General features: G+C 35.3%; 2 protein-coding genes across 3 annotated transcripts; one reads left to right on the top strand and one right to left on the bottom strand.

Moving 5' to 3' along the window:
• Positions 623–2386, top strand: LOC109850019 (25.3 kDa vesicle transport protein). Its single transcript, XM_020419913.1, has 6 exons — positions 623–687; positions 787–1001; positions 1076–1236; positions 1325–1468; positions 1860–1927; positions 1998–2386. The coding sequence occupies exons 2-6, from the start codon at positions 811–813 to the stop codon at positions 2097–2099; spliced, it is 666 nt and encodes a 221-aa protein (XP_020275502.1). The 5' UTR covers positions 623–687; positions 787–810; the 3' UTR covers positions 2100–2386.
• On the bottom strand, positions 2701–12507 carry LOC109846884 (acetyl-coenzyme A carboxylase carboxyl transferase subunit alpha, chloroplastic-like). 2 transcript variants are annotated; one of them, XM_020416123.1, is made up of 11 exons: positions 12358–12507; positions 11185–11606; positions 10823–10897; positions 9537–9644; positions 9282–9442; positions 8849–8963; positions 8609–8763; positions 6288–6339; positions 6144–6212; positions 5348–5425; positions 2701–3929 (listed from the first exon to the last, which is right to left on the bottom strand). In XM_020416123.1, exons 2-11 carry the CDS (start codon positions 11554–11556, stop codon positions 2931–2933), a joined length of 2184 nt encoding a protein of 727 aa, XP_020271712.1. In that variant the 5' UTR covers positions 11557–11606; positions 12358–12507; the 3' UTR covers positions 2701–2930. The 2 variants fall into 2 exon arrangements, with proteins under 2 accessions (XP_020271712.1, XP_020271713.1); XM_020416124.1 differs by having other exon boundaries at positions 12370–12503.

Below are 16748 nucleotides of genomic sequence, written 5' to 3'. Positions count from 1 at the left end.
AAATCGTCAGTTGTTGTTTATATAGGTTTGTCGTTTTAGCTGATTTTTGCAATTTGGACCCAGGGTTAAGTAGAAAATTGGTATGAACTACCTTATTTCAAAATCTACTAATTTGATTCCCACATGGGATTTTCATACTCATCTCATTTAACAACGTTAAAATTCATAGGGGAACTTAGCAAATATGCACACTTGGAATATATCTGAAATATCAGAGATTTGGGGGTATATAGGAAAAAGACCCTGTTTTTTAAGAAAAAGAAGAGAGATTCTTTATCATTTTATTTGCTAATGAAAGAAATGTGAAAGCACAGAGAGATAAATTAACATAACTTTATATGCACACTGGTCACGGGAATGAGTTTGTCTTTTATGTTCTACTTTTCAAGCGTCGGTGTTCTATTTTTAGCAAAGTACTTGGATGATTCGATATCTTGAATACTAAAAAGAAGAATATAGCTTTGCTAAAAACGATCTTATTATTTATATAAAATTTGGCTAATTCCCTCAAGTCAAGACTAGGAACATCTTGGCCGAAGGCTAGCAATTTATGTCTCATTTCTTCTTGCATGCAACCCCATCCCATAGAATCACACCAAAAGCAAATAACAAATGAGGAGATATCCTCTCCTTCAACTTGTCCAAAACCTTCCCCTATCAACCAAAGTTTTCTTTCCACAAAAATAGGTATAACTTCCTCTTGAATCCATCTCCCTCTTCTTTTCCCACCATTAACATCTTCTACCTTCATATAAATTTCTCATCTTAGAACCTTGCTTTGTCAAGAACTTGTGAGATCAAAGTACAAGGATGGTTAAGCTAACGTTGATAGCAAGATTGGATGATGGCCTCCCTTTAGCTCAATCACCCGTGTACTTAAATGAAGAGAATGACGTCTCGTCTTACTACAGGCAGCAAGGGGAACTTATTCTTAAAGAGATCTCAAGAGGGGCAATATCAAGTCCAAAAATGTCCATTTTAATTGATCACCATTGTTTTCAGTATGTTACTTCCTTCTTCCTCATTTTTATTCACCTTATCGATATGGATTATCGATATGTTTCTTTCTTGACAGTTATATCATTGGAAATAGAGTTTGTTGTATTACACTCTGTGAGTCATGGTACCCGAGAAAATTAGCCTTCTTCTATCTTCAAGATCTCCTGCAAGAATTCGAGAAAGTAGATACGAAATTGATGGAGTCGTTTTCGATGCCATATACATGTAGAAGATTCGGTAATATCCTTTCATCTTTTTTATTTTCAAATGCATTTCGGACATTTGTGCAGAAGTAAGGATAAATTTTATGTGACGTTTTCTACAGATTACGCGATTGAAAACATCAGAAGGAAGTATTTGGATACAAGAACACAGGCTAACCTTGCTAAGTTGAACTCAAACCGCAAACAAGACCTGGATTTTGTTACAGAAGAATTCTCCAAAGTTGTTAGTCGAGGGCAAGCATCGGGTGAAATCCTTCACAGACTTATATTCTAAATAAATCTTATCATAGATTATTTATAAATGGGTCAACATATAGACCTCCCAATAGCAATCGTTGTTTTGGACTTACTAACCCTGTAGTTTCATTTTGGTAGAAAGTCCCCTGAGTTAAATTTTCTTGACTGGTCCTATACATAGACTCGCTAATTTTACCCATGGGCAATATATGCCAAAATTTAACCCAAGGTACAAGATTCAAAAAATTTTAACCCAGGGGTCTATCTGCAAAAATGAAACATGGGGGTATTAAGTTCAAACAGCGATACTATACGTGCAAATTAACCCTTTATAAATGTCATCTCACTAGGAACATAGACTCGAGTCATGCACTAAATCTATAGTGTTGCTCATGATAGGGATGGAACAAACAACAGAAACAAACCTGCAACCAGAATCAACTCTATGGAATTCTAATCCTCTTGAGGTAATATCTATCTTGCTTAAGACCTACATTTTGCGAATAAGTACTAAGCATATGATTTCTATACGAGCAGGTGATTGCACTCAAATGGACACCGATAACTGTCTTTATGCTTGCCACTATGCTCCTCTTATGGACCGGTGTTTCCCTCTCAGAATATCCTATGCCAATGTAGCTCACAAATATTACCAGGTAGCCAATACCTCAATTTAGAGAGAGACGCAGAAATGAAAGGAGCAAATACAATCAATTGCGGCAACGAAAAGATGCGCCAATGTAATAATGATCATCATTGGCCTAAATGTACATCAGATGGATCAAATATATGCATGTGTTTATCAAGAGAATGACCAACCTAATCTTGACACAAAGAGAATGCTACAAACTATCGCCTAATTGTGGATAGACCCCCTATACCATCGCCCAATTGTATATGGAACCCCTGTAGTCCTATTGTTGCAAATGGACCCCTGAGTGAAATATTTTGACTCTTTCACCCTCAAAGAAAGATAAATTTGTTTATTGATAAATAGACCTCCAGAGCGTAAAATAGTCCAAAATCACTGGGGTGTCTATCTGCAATAATAGAGCTACATGAAGTCTATCGGCAACTAACCCTAAAACTATAAGTAAATGCCACGCATCTTGGCAGGCTCCTTGAAAAATAGATTGTCAAAATATTAGCTCAGCTGTCAAAGCTTTCATCATCAACTAAAGCTAACTTTTTACTTCTATTGACAGCATCAGATACACAGTTAACAAATAGAATACCAAAAGATTACAATAAGTCCAGCATGACTGTTCATTCATTAATTTTTATTTTTATGTTTTACGGTATTTTCAAATACATCTTCTAGCACCAAAAATACTCTACAGGCAACAGATGTTCCTCCAGCAATCACCAACAAATAACCAAACACTCCAAAAAAAACAAAAAACAAAAAAGGAAGCGAATTCTACACATAATCAAACTAGTCTCACTTGAATTTTCTACACCATCTTCAACTTACTGATTACCGGCACCAACTGTTTCTTGCAATGGCAACTCCAAAGTACTCGCAACTTTCTCTTTGAGCTGTGCTGAGTCCAAATTGGCAATAATTCCTTCCCTTATTTCATTAATCAATTTCTCTACCGTTTCCTTACTTGCACCATTTGCAATCTCTGTCTTCAACTCATCAATCTTACTATTTAAACCAGCCGCGTCAATTGCCTTCGCAATCTCCATCTTTATAACTTCATCTGCCTTGGTTAATTTCTCCTCTAAAACTGGTGGTTTTGTTGGTAATATCTTTTTTCTCAATCCCACAACTTCCAAGTTCAAAGACTTGAGCATCTCCTTTAGCTCTTCCTGTATCATATTCACCTCCTTAATCTCATCCTCATTTAACTTCTCTCCCTTTGCTACTCTATCACGTGCCATTTTCAATATCTCCGTTTTCCCCTTTACCTGTTCATGGAGTTTTTGATTTATCTCACTCTTCAATCTCTCTGCTTTAATTTTATGCTCTCCTAGCTTATTGACTTCTGATAACATTTGAAGCTTCTGTTTTAGCCCAAGATAGGATCCAGGACGAGATAAATTATGCTTGAATTCTTGCATAAGCCTATCTGCCTTCTCCTTCAATGCCGGACTAAGGGACTGATCGGGTGAGTTTGATGGTGATTTAGATAACTCCATTTTAAGGGATTCTAGCTTTTCTTGAAGCCCCATTGAAATGAAGGCATTGGTCATTTCCTTGTCTAAATCTTGTTTCAGTTTCTCTACTGCTTCATTAGATATGACAGGGCCAGGAGATTGACTCTTACCTTCTAGAGCTGCTTTCTTGAGCTTTTCGATTTCGACTTCGATGTCAGCTGTTGCTTGTGAAATGTCAGCTTCTTTCTTCTTCATGTTCCTTTTTTTTTCTGGTTCAATCGGGCTGCCTTCTAAGAATCCCCCTAGGTTCCGGAATTTAAGATGCCGGTGATTAAGTAAACTGTCTGTGTCCATTTCACAAAGTTCCTAAATGATACAAATCATAAAGAACATCAATAGGAATTAGAAACAAAAAGTCTATAAAGGAGAAAAATAATCAAAGAATGAACTTTGGTATGACATTTACAAAAGTACCGCAATAAAACAATTTTCGCAATTTCAGCTCTTTGCTCCAATATAGTATTTAGATAGCATCTTACATACAAGGTTCACCAAAAAAGAAAATTTATTTTATGCATGTGTGATTTCTTCCACATAAAACCGTGTCCATTGTCTTTCAAGTTAGAGGTGTCTCAAGTGTCATAATGTAAACACTTTTGGCCTACTACTAATCTAAGAGCTTAAACTTTTCATGTGAAGTGGTAACTGGAAACACATGATAGCTGGTTATGGATCAAGCTTGGACTTCTTGAAGAGCCTTCTTTTGATCTTTACATCTATAATATTTGTGAGCTTATTTACTTTGATTTGACTATTTTCCAATACAGTTCCAAATTATCTTACCCCTAAATAATGATAGGAATATATCTCAGTTAACGTGATGTTTGGTTGTGGAATGCAATTGCTACAGACATCATGAGCAGGTAAATCCAGTTTTTGTACAGAAAAGTGAAATGACTGTATGAGTCCAAGATGATATATTCCCATTATTTTTCACTTTCCTACTCCTATTTCATGTTTTTCTTATAGACCAACTTACACCAGATAGAACCTTGAGCGTACAGCTCACAGAGTGAAGGATGAATGTCAGCAGATGCAAACAACCATGTTTCTGTCAGATGTTAAAATAGATGGGTTTGGCCTTTGATGTGTGGAAAAATGATCATTTCAACTTCATCAGGAGCAATGGCTTTTACATGAAAATAATAATATGTTGCAGAAAACTCAGTTGTAAATGTAATTTAACAGAATTCACTAATGAAATATTTTAGATTCAAAACATTCATGTACGTTGTACAACAAGTGGCATATACTTGAGGTCTCAAAAAACGAGTAATACGAGATTGGTAGGCTTGACTGAGTTGCATTGCAAGAACTACTAAAGGGGAAGAAAGTGATTACATAACTCTCATGGATTTGTTTACAGAAGGTTTTGATATCTACTTTAGGTTTCCATAGTATCATATAGTTTGCCAGTATTTAGAGAAATAGCTATAGGCTAACGGATAACAAACATATTTTCCAAATCAAACTTCATGACCAATCCATACTGTTAGATATGTTTAGATACAAATATTATAATTATATTGAGAGGAATGCTGAGGACAAATTGACTTCATTATTAGCATTAATTTGCTCTCTACAGTATCATTTACTGTCAAAGCTTCGAAACAACCTGACCCATAAACTTAGAAAATTAAATGATAAAAATAACCAAATTGTACATTTCATGCTTTCCAAGAAAGCCGTTTCCAACTTATATGCAAGCGTAAAGCAAGATTTACCTCCATGGCCTTTGTAACTGTTAACTTTATTTGTTGGGAGGTCCAAGCCGGGTCAGTGTGTGCACCACCAAGAGGTTCCTGTGATCATTGATCACAGAGAAAATGTTGAAGTAAAATTGTTAAAGAAATATATTCAACAAATTAGATTTGGTCCCAATAATATTGGTCCTGACGGAAACAGTGATTGCGAAGGTAAGAGCTGTTATATGTTAACCAAGTTTATAAGATCAAATGCTAAACAAGAAAGAACCTGCAGTCATAGTTGATGGGACAGGAACTGGAATAACAATCATTTAAATAAGAAATCTTTTTGAACTATTTTAATCAGTTATATGATGATTTTTCAGGTTTAGAATTTAGATCTCAAAGTCCATGCTAAGATATCCTTGTGCTTATGTGCATTGCCATAATAACCATCCTAACTATACCAAATTTGCAGTTCTTTTGGGCCAACGAAAAGAATGCATGAGGAAAGTCGATTATCCAACGGAGACAACAATATAGATACTAATTCCCTTAAAATCTAGTGAGATCCTTATAGAAACCTACCTCTCTATAATCTAGTAAATAAAAAATTATAAGGTAACTGGTAATGCCTTTTATCTTCTGCAGTTCAGGAGCTTATCTCGATCAATGAACATGGTTGTTCCGTTTGTTGGTTCAGGTTCGTTATACAAAAATTCTCATGTTTGCTTTGAAACTTTAAATTTTCTAGAAAATATGCACTTACTAGTAATTTAAGTGAAAATTGAAAGGAAAAAGATGAGGGAAAGGAACACTAAGTTTAAGCACTAACCGGAATGATTCCATCTGCAATTTTGAGTCTACATAATTCATTAGCTGTAATCTTCAACTTCTCAGCGGCCTGAACAAGCAACAGAAGACTTATCACATTCAGAAGGCATTCACAGCAATAACATTATTAAGACAAAATATCTACCTTGGGGGCTGCTTGGGAAGACTTCCAAAGTATTGCTGCACATGCTTCAGGGCTGCATATGATAAACATAATGGTAAACTAATATGCACAAGAACATGAATGTATGTCTGCTTAGTAGTGAATAAACTAGAGGCAGTCACATGACCAGAAACTCTTAAGCCTAATGGTCTGGAAACAAAGACATAACATGAGCCAAAAACTTCTTGAAAGCACAAGTAAATGGAGTCTGGTAGTAATCACTGGCGTGCAACCGATAGAATTTAGGCCTGACACTAAGATTAGCTGCCCTTGTCATCCATAGCGAAAGAAACAGAATTTTTTTTATTTGTATAGAGTAGTCTGAGAGTTGTGCAGTTGCCCTGAGATTCTCTCAAGGGATACAATCTCTTTACATGTCGGTATTCTAAGGTAAGAAATAATGATTACAGGCGCAAAACAAATTAATGTGTATAGCCTAAGTTGCATGAAAACAGGTACGGGTACGGGTACTGGTACATGTGCAGGTACTGGTACGAGACACAAAAAAATTTGTAAATTGTAGGGTACGGGATACGGCTATTAATAATTTACATGAGATCATCATTGTTCATGAATTCACATGTTACTAAAATTAAAATTCCTATTATGTTTTTAAGTTTCTTTTATTATGTTGATTATCATATTTGGAAGATACTTGTATTTGAACAAGACACCTAATCGACCATTTAAAATCATAGTTTTGAACTTGGTATGGGCTAAAATGAACCCGGCCTACGTCTAACGAGATTCAAGATATGGACGTGAGCATTGTGAAGCGTGAGATATATATCCAAGAAGTGTTTGATAAGTGTTTTAAATTATAACATATAAATATAATATATAATTGAGCACGTGTCCGAATAAATGTTGCATATATCCAAGGGGTGTTAATGAAGTTTGGGTACGGATAAGTGTCGGGAACGGGTATGTCATCATGATCGAAGTACCTGGGTAACATAGTGTATAACATGCCCGTTCAATTGTCAGACAAAGGTACTCTCAGGCATTGTTTTAAATGTTCCTGATATAGAACGATATATCCCCCGATATATCCTTTTACAGGGCTTGCCCCTAACTGATATGGTATCTAAATATCCTTTACAGCTTTTTGACTATTTTGGGCGATATATCCCCAATATAGTCGATATATCAGCTAATATGTTGACCGATATATCCTTTTATATGACTTGTCACAAAATAATATACCGCGTTTGGCAATTTTTGGGCGAGATATCATGATTTTCCCATCATATAAAATGACATTTGGCCTAAAAAAATCAGACGAAATGTTGTAACATGTGATTTGCACTTTTGATTGTTTTACAAGGGTTAATTAGTGATCTTAAACATATATTATTTACATTTTGCATGGTTCGATTTTATTAAGTACGTTCAGATCACATTTTAGTGCATTATACTATATATTCAAACGTTCGTTATGACGTTCTGATATTTACCACATATCCCTAATATCTTCCCAATATCCGCAATCCGATATGAATTTTGACCATCTGGTATTTCCCCATCATCCAATATTTAAAACCTTGCTCCCAGGGCGCAACAGACACGATAGATGATAATGATAATTTCAAGGCATAACCACCATCATCTAGCCAAGCTTTCAAGGAAATCATGAGTGAAATGGATGATCCATATTAATCATTGGTTTGTGCCCTAGAGTAAATATATCCCTAGAAAAAGAGATGCGGTTCTGAAAAGTTGATAGAACACATCCAGACCCCCTAACCAAGCATACACACGGTAGACACCTTTCATTGTGACTCATCTGCTAATCTCAAAACATGTGGGGACCAAATATGGAGTAATCTAAGTATCCATTATGTAATCTGGAAAAAAATAGTGGCTAGTCATGCTTTTTGAAGGACAGATCAGCTTAGGTGCAGCTGATAAAAGGACAAAAGGTCCTAAAAATATATGACTTCAGCTTAAGGAGTTTGCATAAAGTATCTTTTATTTCCATCTGTGCTGAAGTTACATTACATATACAGGCTAGGAAACGCCTTAAAATACAGGTGAGCTCTTACAATTAATGGATTACATGAACACTGGCAAGCTAAACAGTGACAAGCACTTCCATTTTCCAGCCAATATTTATGTGCCTGTCATGCTGTTCCAATCGCTGTTTTCCCAATCATCCATTACAGTAGGAAAAGGACAAAACTAAACTCATGGTGAACATAACAGTAGATTAAGGAAGACAGATAATGCAATGAGAAAATTAAAAACTTAAATTTACTCAATAGAAAACAATAGTTTAATTGTATTCTGTATAGTCAGATCACCTGGCAACATAAAAGACAGAATTATCCATCATGAACAGTTTATTTGCACAACCAATTGCAAGAGCTCCACCAGATCCACCTTCACCAATAACAACAGTGACAATTGGGACCTTAAGACCAAACATAGCTCTCAAATTGTAGGCTATTGCTTCTCCCTGCACAGAAACACAATCAAACAAATAGCAAGTATTTGCATTGATGAACCCTAAACCAAGTAAAAGAAATAAACATGATTCTTACTTGACCGAGCTCTTCAGATTTCAGATCAGCAAATGCACCTGGCGTATCGATAAACGTGATGATGGGAAATCCATGGTGATCAGCATATCTCATCATGCGCAAGGCCTTTCGGTAGCTGTACAGAAGCGTATATTTTAAGCAACGTCAGCAAAATTGCAGAAGCAGATATACTGTAAGGAAATACTTTTGGAGAAAAGTCTTAACCCTCAAGACTAGTACGTAGCTTCGCCCTCAGTTCCAAAATTAGGAAACCAATGCAGTGTGTGTGACAGAGGTAGATAGATCAAGAGACTTTGAATATACCACAGAAAGAAAAACCTAGATCTTTTGACAGCTATGTTCTCTAACAACAATCAACTAAATATTCAATACTATAAAGGCATGCCCATCAACAGCAGATTTCAACCTTTATTTGGTGATATTTAAATATTACCCATGTGGAGTTGGCATCCCAAAATTGCGCTGAATATTTTCTTTTGTGTTTCTTCCCTTTTGGTGACCAATAAACATATATGTTTTGCCATCTATGCTTCCAATACCAGTAACAATAGCTGGATCATCATATCCTGCACGATCTCCATGGAGCTCCACCCACTGTGAACATAAAAACATATATTATGCATAGATGAGTTAGGGAATACACCAGAGGGAAGGCGAAGAGGGCAGGGAGTCGGTCATTAGAAAATACCTTGTCGGTGATGTTCAAGATATGATCAAGGAATGTTGGTCTGTTGGGATGTCGCGCAATAGTTAAACGTTGAATTGGGGTTAGATGTGTATACAATTCTTTCAAAGCCTGTAAAAACATTTGAAGACAATTAAGCATCAAAATCAGAAATAAGTAAATGAAACAACACACAAGAACCATTGGATATAAGAGAATTGGCAAAGTCAAGGAGATCAAAGTTCAGCAATTAACGCAGCATGTACATTCCTTAGAAGCTAATGCGTAGAATGGTTAAAAAAATTATGTTTAAACATTTTATTGGGGATATAATGGTTTGGAATCCTACGATGGATTATATAAATGCCAAAAAACTGCGAAGCGCTCTTGTGGGAACCACATATTGCAATAATAGTCACACGTCACTCGTCAAAAAATACAATGAAGATGCATGCAAACCTTCAAAAGTGTTTTGTTTTGAATACCATCAAACTATCATGTTTGTATAATCCTGCTTTATTTATTTGATATTTGAAAGAAATCAGATATGATATGGTTCCTTCATCAAGAAGAAAGGGGATTGCACAAGACCTCGTGACATAATAAAGATAAATCCTATAAGCTGACATTAATCCAATGTTAATTCGAATTAAGTGAAAGGATATCTATGTTTCATAACAACATCCCAGTATTTTCTCACAGTGATGGAAACCTGATATAAATATTTGTCAAGTGGCATCTGCTGATTTATAATTAAAGATATTGGAATTAAATGAAGATGAATTTCAATTGCGTAAATCGCATCTAGTTGACATCCTGCAATAGTTCTTCTTTGGACAAAGAACCACAATTAGCATGTGCCAGTCCACTAGCAACTGAAAAATAAAACTGTATAGTCTTAGTGAATTGATTTCTGTTTCCAAAAGAAGTTGCTATCGTTTTACCTTTTCATCAATTGTTTTCTTCATTGATGACAAACCTTCTTAAGATAAGGACAACTATCTGTGTTAGACATACTAAAAAAAGTAAATCTCATTTGCATGTAGATTTGGCTACACTGACACTCTAACCAATCAAATAAAAGTAGTTAGTACCTGGCTAAGAGATCAAAAATAGGCAGGCAATGTTATCAATACTCACAAAAGCTAGGCTATCAGAACATTACATAAAGCATAAGAGATTCTGATATAGGCAGATATTGCAAACATTAAAACTTTAGATAGTTATACATAATTACATATCATTACAGAAACAAATTCTATGTACGAAAAAATAAAAATGGCATACTGAAAGTTCTTTAAGACACAAACCTCCTGATACTTGCTTTCCAGTAAGTTGATCTGATCAGTGAAGTCCAAACCAGTTTCATTAGCCATTTTACGAACCTGTGAGAAAAGTAAGGAAGAGATAACAAAAGTCAAACTTTCCTTCATGACATAAAACTCCAAGGGTAAAATAAATCTATTGTAAACAATCTATATTTCAAGGTCTCAAAAATGTCTAGACATGCCAACAAGCAAGAAGTTAGGTAAATGTAAATTTCATGAAGACGGCTGATAGGACCAAATATATTGGAGCACATGTAATAATAATGCATATCCTACTTACGTTGACATACTCAGCTTTAAGGAGTAAGTATAGCCAAATATTGGGATTTATGAAGAGAACTCACATCGATGATCTTCTTCTCTAAATCAAGCAACGGCTTCTCAAAAGGAAGGGTAACCGGCTTTGGTTTCTCTTTGAGGGGCTTGAAATGAGATAAATAACTCAAATGACCACTTTCAATATTCGGATCAATATTGTCAGGCCATGGGTACTCATGCTTTTGAGCCTTTTTTATCCTTGCAGTAACATTCAATCTATAACCACTTCCACCTCCCGAACGCTTCAAACTCTTCAACCAATCTCCCCTAATCCCTCTAAATGGGCTCCTTGGCAACTCAGCACCAAAGACTTCCTTTCTCAGATTAATGTGTGATCCCAATACAAAACTGCAGCTTTCTCCTCCACTTATGGCAGCAGTAAGGATAAGAGAATTCATCTCCACAGCGGTAAGTGTCAACTATGAACCGCCTCTCAGAAGGCACATCCCTGGATTATCAAAATTAAAAACATCAATGGGAGAAAATGACAGCTTTTGTTTGCAATAGTGAAACTTTCTAACAAGAAAAATCGGGCGATCATGAGTTTCTTGTTAGTGTTGTTAGGAGAAATAGAAACGTATCCAGTAATCAAATTCAAACCATATTTTTGTTAATAGATTAAAACCCCTGAAAAATACACATTTTTCTGCCATGAACTATAGTATTCCGCAAAAATACTTCTTTCTTTAAGCATCATTTATACTACTTCAATATTGACCGTTATCGATTAAATTTGACAAGCATCAAATTTCGAAAACCTAAACTCAAAAAGCGAAAGTAAATAACATAAGAAAACGAGAAATCAAAATCATAAGCTATAAAGCTTACTTCAATTAGCTTGAATCCAATCAGTCCTAATCCATGACTTCTCCAATTATGATACGAAAAAATTGGAGCTTTATGAGTCACTTCCCTATGCTAATTGGACTCAAGGAACAATTTGAACAGAATGATCAAAACCTCCAATGAACTTCATCAAATTCAAGAAACTTACACATTTCAAAGCATGGGGCACAGTATTTCAACGAGGTTGCTTCATTTTTTAAAAGCATCAGTTCCAGTATCTCATAATTGAGATTTTTTTATTAAATTTCACAAGCACCGGATTTACGAAACCTAGAACAACTAAAAAAAAGGCAACATAAACTACAGAAAATAAACGAGAAATCAAATTCAAAAATCGCCCCTGAAAAAAATACCTGAAATCTTACTGTTCTGAGCCCGTACACTCGGTATCCGTCCAAGTAAACGCGGATCCAACGAGGAAAAAGATTTTGTGGAAGTCGCTCGATTTTAGGGTTTTCAACGCCGCGAAAAGTTCCAGTGAAGAACAAAACTACAATAACAATGGGAGAGAGAATATTAGGCACGCGTACGAATGGGGGAGTCTTTTTGTAAAAATTAGAATTAGAGGAGGGGTTACTTGGAAGTTCAACAGGGTAGTGGCCGGTGGCTTTGAGGGGATGACATGAACTTTTATGCGGAGGGTTAAAGTGAAAAAAGTTGATGAGTTTTGATTGGGGACAGGAGGCGGATAGGATTGGGTAGTGAGATGGTCCCACTTCCCGCGAAATTGGACTTTGCTCTTCGGATCAAAATCAAATCGATGTTTTACACCTCGCCTTGATGAGCTGTAGATTTTCATTTTTCCAGCAAAAGTTTAGGCAATAAAAAACAAGATAAAAATGGGCCTCCATTTGATAACTTAGTTCGAATTCGAATATCTACATCTCGAGTTTCTCGAATTCGAACTCGAATACCTGATATTTGGTAAATGTTTATGAATATTCACAAATATTTATTGAATATCAAAGCATATTTATTCTGTTAAAGAATTTGGTTTTCAAATAGTATTTAAATTTAAAAATGAAAATTATTCTTGTATCATTATTATGTATATATATTTCATTCAAATATTTCATTAGAAATTAATTTAAAATTCTTTAAGTCTCTCAAATTTAGTGTATAGAAATTAAATAGAAAATGTAAGTGGGTTGAAAATAGAACAACATATTGTAATAATACAAACTATACGCGATCAAAATTTAAATGACTATTTGATAAGCAAACAAATCGAATATACATCTCGTTAGATTCTATTCGTTAATGAACTTGAATATTAGGTATTATTCGTTTACAGTTAAATGAACTACCGAATTAAATTTGATTGAATAGTTACTCGAACAATTAACGAACTATTTGTTAATTATTGGTTCATTTCCACCCCTAGGTAGAGGTTAGCACTAATTAGTACAAATTGACTGAACCGGTCGAATTTCAAAGATTCGATTCAATTTTAGGAAACTTCAATTTAGCTCAGTTTTGAAATATTTTGAAACCAAAATAATCGAACAGACTGATCTAAAAACTTTCGCTTTTCTAGGTAAAAGATAATTTATACTAATAGGTTATATATTTTAATTGATACATGTTGATGTTAATAATCACACAGATAATGTAGTGGGGGTAAAGTTGATTAGGGACCGCTAATTTCTCCGAATATCTAAGTTTGAGTTGAGTTGTTCTTCTCAGCACAAATAGCAACTCGTAAGAAGGCAGGCTCCGACGATCAAGTCAGTGATGTCCTTGAGTGGGGAAGTGGTGAACTGAGCAAGTTCTCAAGTGCAGTGGAGAAAAATTCTGAGAAATTACTTACCTTTGTATTGGGAATAGTTTTTCCTCTTATAGCCATGTAGGAGGGACATTTTAGTCTTTCTCAACCGAGTTTGAGCTGGCGGCTGAGTCAGCGTCGACTTTATGCGTGTCAGCTATGGAGTGGTCACGGAATGGACGTTGTCACTTCGGTATTAATGAGATAGGATAGGCGGCGCACGAAGCCGGCGTGATCCGATGTATCATAAATAGTACCGGAGATGGAGAAATGATGGCGCCTGCTAGGCATTTAATGTGATGTCGATGCGCTGTGAACAGGGGGTTCGAGGTCGAAGTGGCATTTTGACTTGTATCGGAGGGTGTCGAGAAGTAACGCGTTTCGAGTCGACCCAACGATACACCGACTAATAAACTGGTTGAGTAGACTTGCAGCGAGTCATCTTTGAGAGAGGTCCGACAAGTACCGCCATTCAATTCGACCTAGCGAGATGTGGACTTGACGAGTCGGGTAAGTCGGGACTCTGGCTGTCCTAAGTGTCGAGTTGACTGAATGGTGCGTGACGGGGGATATTTGCCTATTGTTGGCAAGGGGCCATAATTTGGCGACTAAAAATACCATAACAGTTAGCCCATTTCTCCTTGAGTTGGCCTAGGTCGGGTCCGAGTGAAATGAGAATAGCTTTCGACGGATCGGACGTGCATTAAATGGGGGAACTTAAAAGTATTTTCAGATTTACAGTGGCTGACATCACCACACATTCTTTTTGACAGCTGCAGCCTCGCTTTTCATATCGGATTGCTGGTTATAAGAGGTTGGTGGGTTGCGCCTTGATCCCGGAGATATCGCTTATTCCGAGAGTTAATCTTGTTGGTCTTTTTGTTTTGATGATGTTTTAACAAACAATTTATAACTAATATTTTTTGTCTAGTGTTTATGTTTTCTTATTTATTCTAGACAAACAATGAGTTGGAGGATGGATGGAATCGATCTTTCACGATCATATCCAATGGAGGTTGGAGGAATATCAGTATGAAGCAATGCAATTCAAGTTAAAGATTCAAGATCAAGCTTCATCCACAACCAAAAAGAGCTTATTGAAGATCAATATTGCTTGGGTAAATTAGTTTAGGTGTTATATTATGTGTGTTTAATACTTCAAGCTCAATATCATATACAATATATATGAGATTAATGAGTATCCTTGTCATAGGAGGGGATTTCCTCCTTGGCGTCTATGTGGTACAATCCCCACCATCCTCATAAAGTAGGAGAGAGTGTGTGAGTTAGTGGGGATTTGTGCCTACTTTATGAGGATGGTGGAGATTGTGCCACATAGGCGACAAGGAGAGAAATCTCCTCCTATGATAAGGATACCCATTAATCTCTCTCTCTATATATATATACACACACACATTTTAGTTTTTGGTTTTCATGTTTATATAAATATGAAATTACATATTTCATATTTATTGTTTCGTTTTGGTTTAGCTTTATAGATAGTTTTTGGTTTTCATGTTTATATAAATATGAAATTACATATTTTATATTTATTGTTTTGTTTTGGTTCTTGGGTAAATTAGTTTAGGTGTTATATTATGTGTGTTTAATACTTCAAGCTCAATATCATATACACACATATTTTATTGGTTTCTATGTGTGTGTGTGTATACACACACACACAATTTAGTTTTTGGTTTTCATGTTTATATAAATATGAAATTACATATTTCATGTTTATATAAATATGAAATTACATATTTTATATTTATTGTTTTGTTTTGGTTTAGCTTTATAGATATGAAACAATAGTTATATTCATACACACTTTCACATGTTTTATATTCTATTGCTTTTGGAAAAATAAGTGTTTTGTATTTTCATGTTTTGGATATTTTTGCAAAATGATGAGATTTCTCTATTGGGAAGTGCAATTCTAAAAAAAATTGTAACATATTTATTATCATGTTTATAAACATTTTCCTAAGTTTTATATTTTTTAGAATTTATTTGATATTTTTATCAATGTTTAAAAGTTAATTTTTGGACAAGCACAGTCTCTGTGCATGTTCATAATCAACTTATCAAGGTTGATAAGTTGAGTTATGAAACGCTCTGGAATGTTCATTTTGCCGCTGCCAAGTCGACTTATCAGGCAATGCAAGTTGACTTATAGCAAGTCGACTTATGACATTTACAAGTCGACTTATGAGCTGATTTTTTGATTAACGGCTAGTTATAAGTCGACTTATAAAAAGGCGTAAGTCAACTTATAACACCATAACGTCTATATTTCCAGACTGTATTGTTTTCGGGTTTTTGATCTTTTTTGCTTGGTTCTCTTGGTTTTTGGGGTTTTCCTTGTGATCCTATATATACCCACATATATCCTCAGTCCAAGAATAAATGAAAAAATGTTTTTAAACAAGTTTAAGAGTTTTAAAGTTTGTTTAAAAAGAATTTATTTACAAGAGTTTATTTGTGAAGAAAATTTCACAAGGGCTTGAGGAGATCATCATTTGTGTTTGAGCATTCAACTCATCTTCCTCTCTCTCTTGTCATCATAGAGAAGTTTTTCTAAACTCTTATCTAGCTTTTTATATTGTTTTTTTATTTCCATAAGCTAGAATTTATTTGAGTTTAGATTTGTTTTGATTATACTCTTTGTTCACACATAACCTATTGAGCTTATTGTATTTGCATACATAGTATAATTTTGGGTTGTGGGTTTGTGACTTAGAGAGTGAGCTTTCATTGTGTTCTCATCCATTATAGAGAACAATTTATTTGTATTCGTGTTTAGTTGTGAGATACACTTTGTAATACACTTGTACACCGAGAGGAGTGTATGATGAGAGATGGGGTCGTCCCAAGAGGAGTGGCGTCGATAGTAAAACCTAGGGAGAGGTTGTAAATCCGAGCACTCGAGGGAGACACGGGCTAGAGACCAACACTTAGAGGGTATAGAGTGTGATTACA

This window comes from Asparagus officinalis, chromosome 7 (assembly GCF_001876935.1).
Source record: "Asparagus officinalis chromosome 7, Aspof.V1, whole genome shotgun sequence".
NCBI classification, from domain to species: domain Eukaryota; kingdom Viridiplantae; phylum Streptophyta; class Magnoliopsida; order Asparagales; family Asparagaceae; genus Asparagus; species Asparagus officinalis.
The sequence above is the reverse complement of the archived record's forward strand: the minus strand, read 5'-3'. Positions and strand labels throughout refer to the sequence as shown.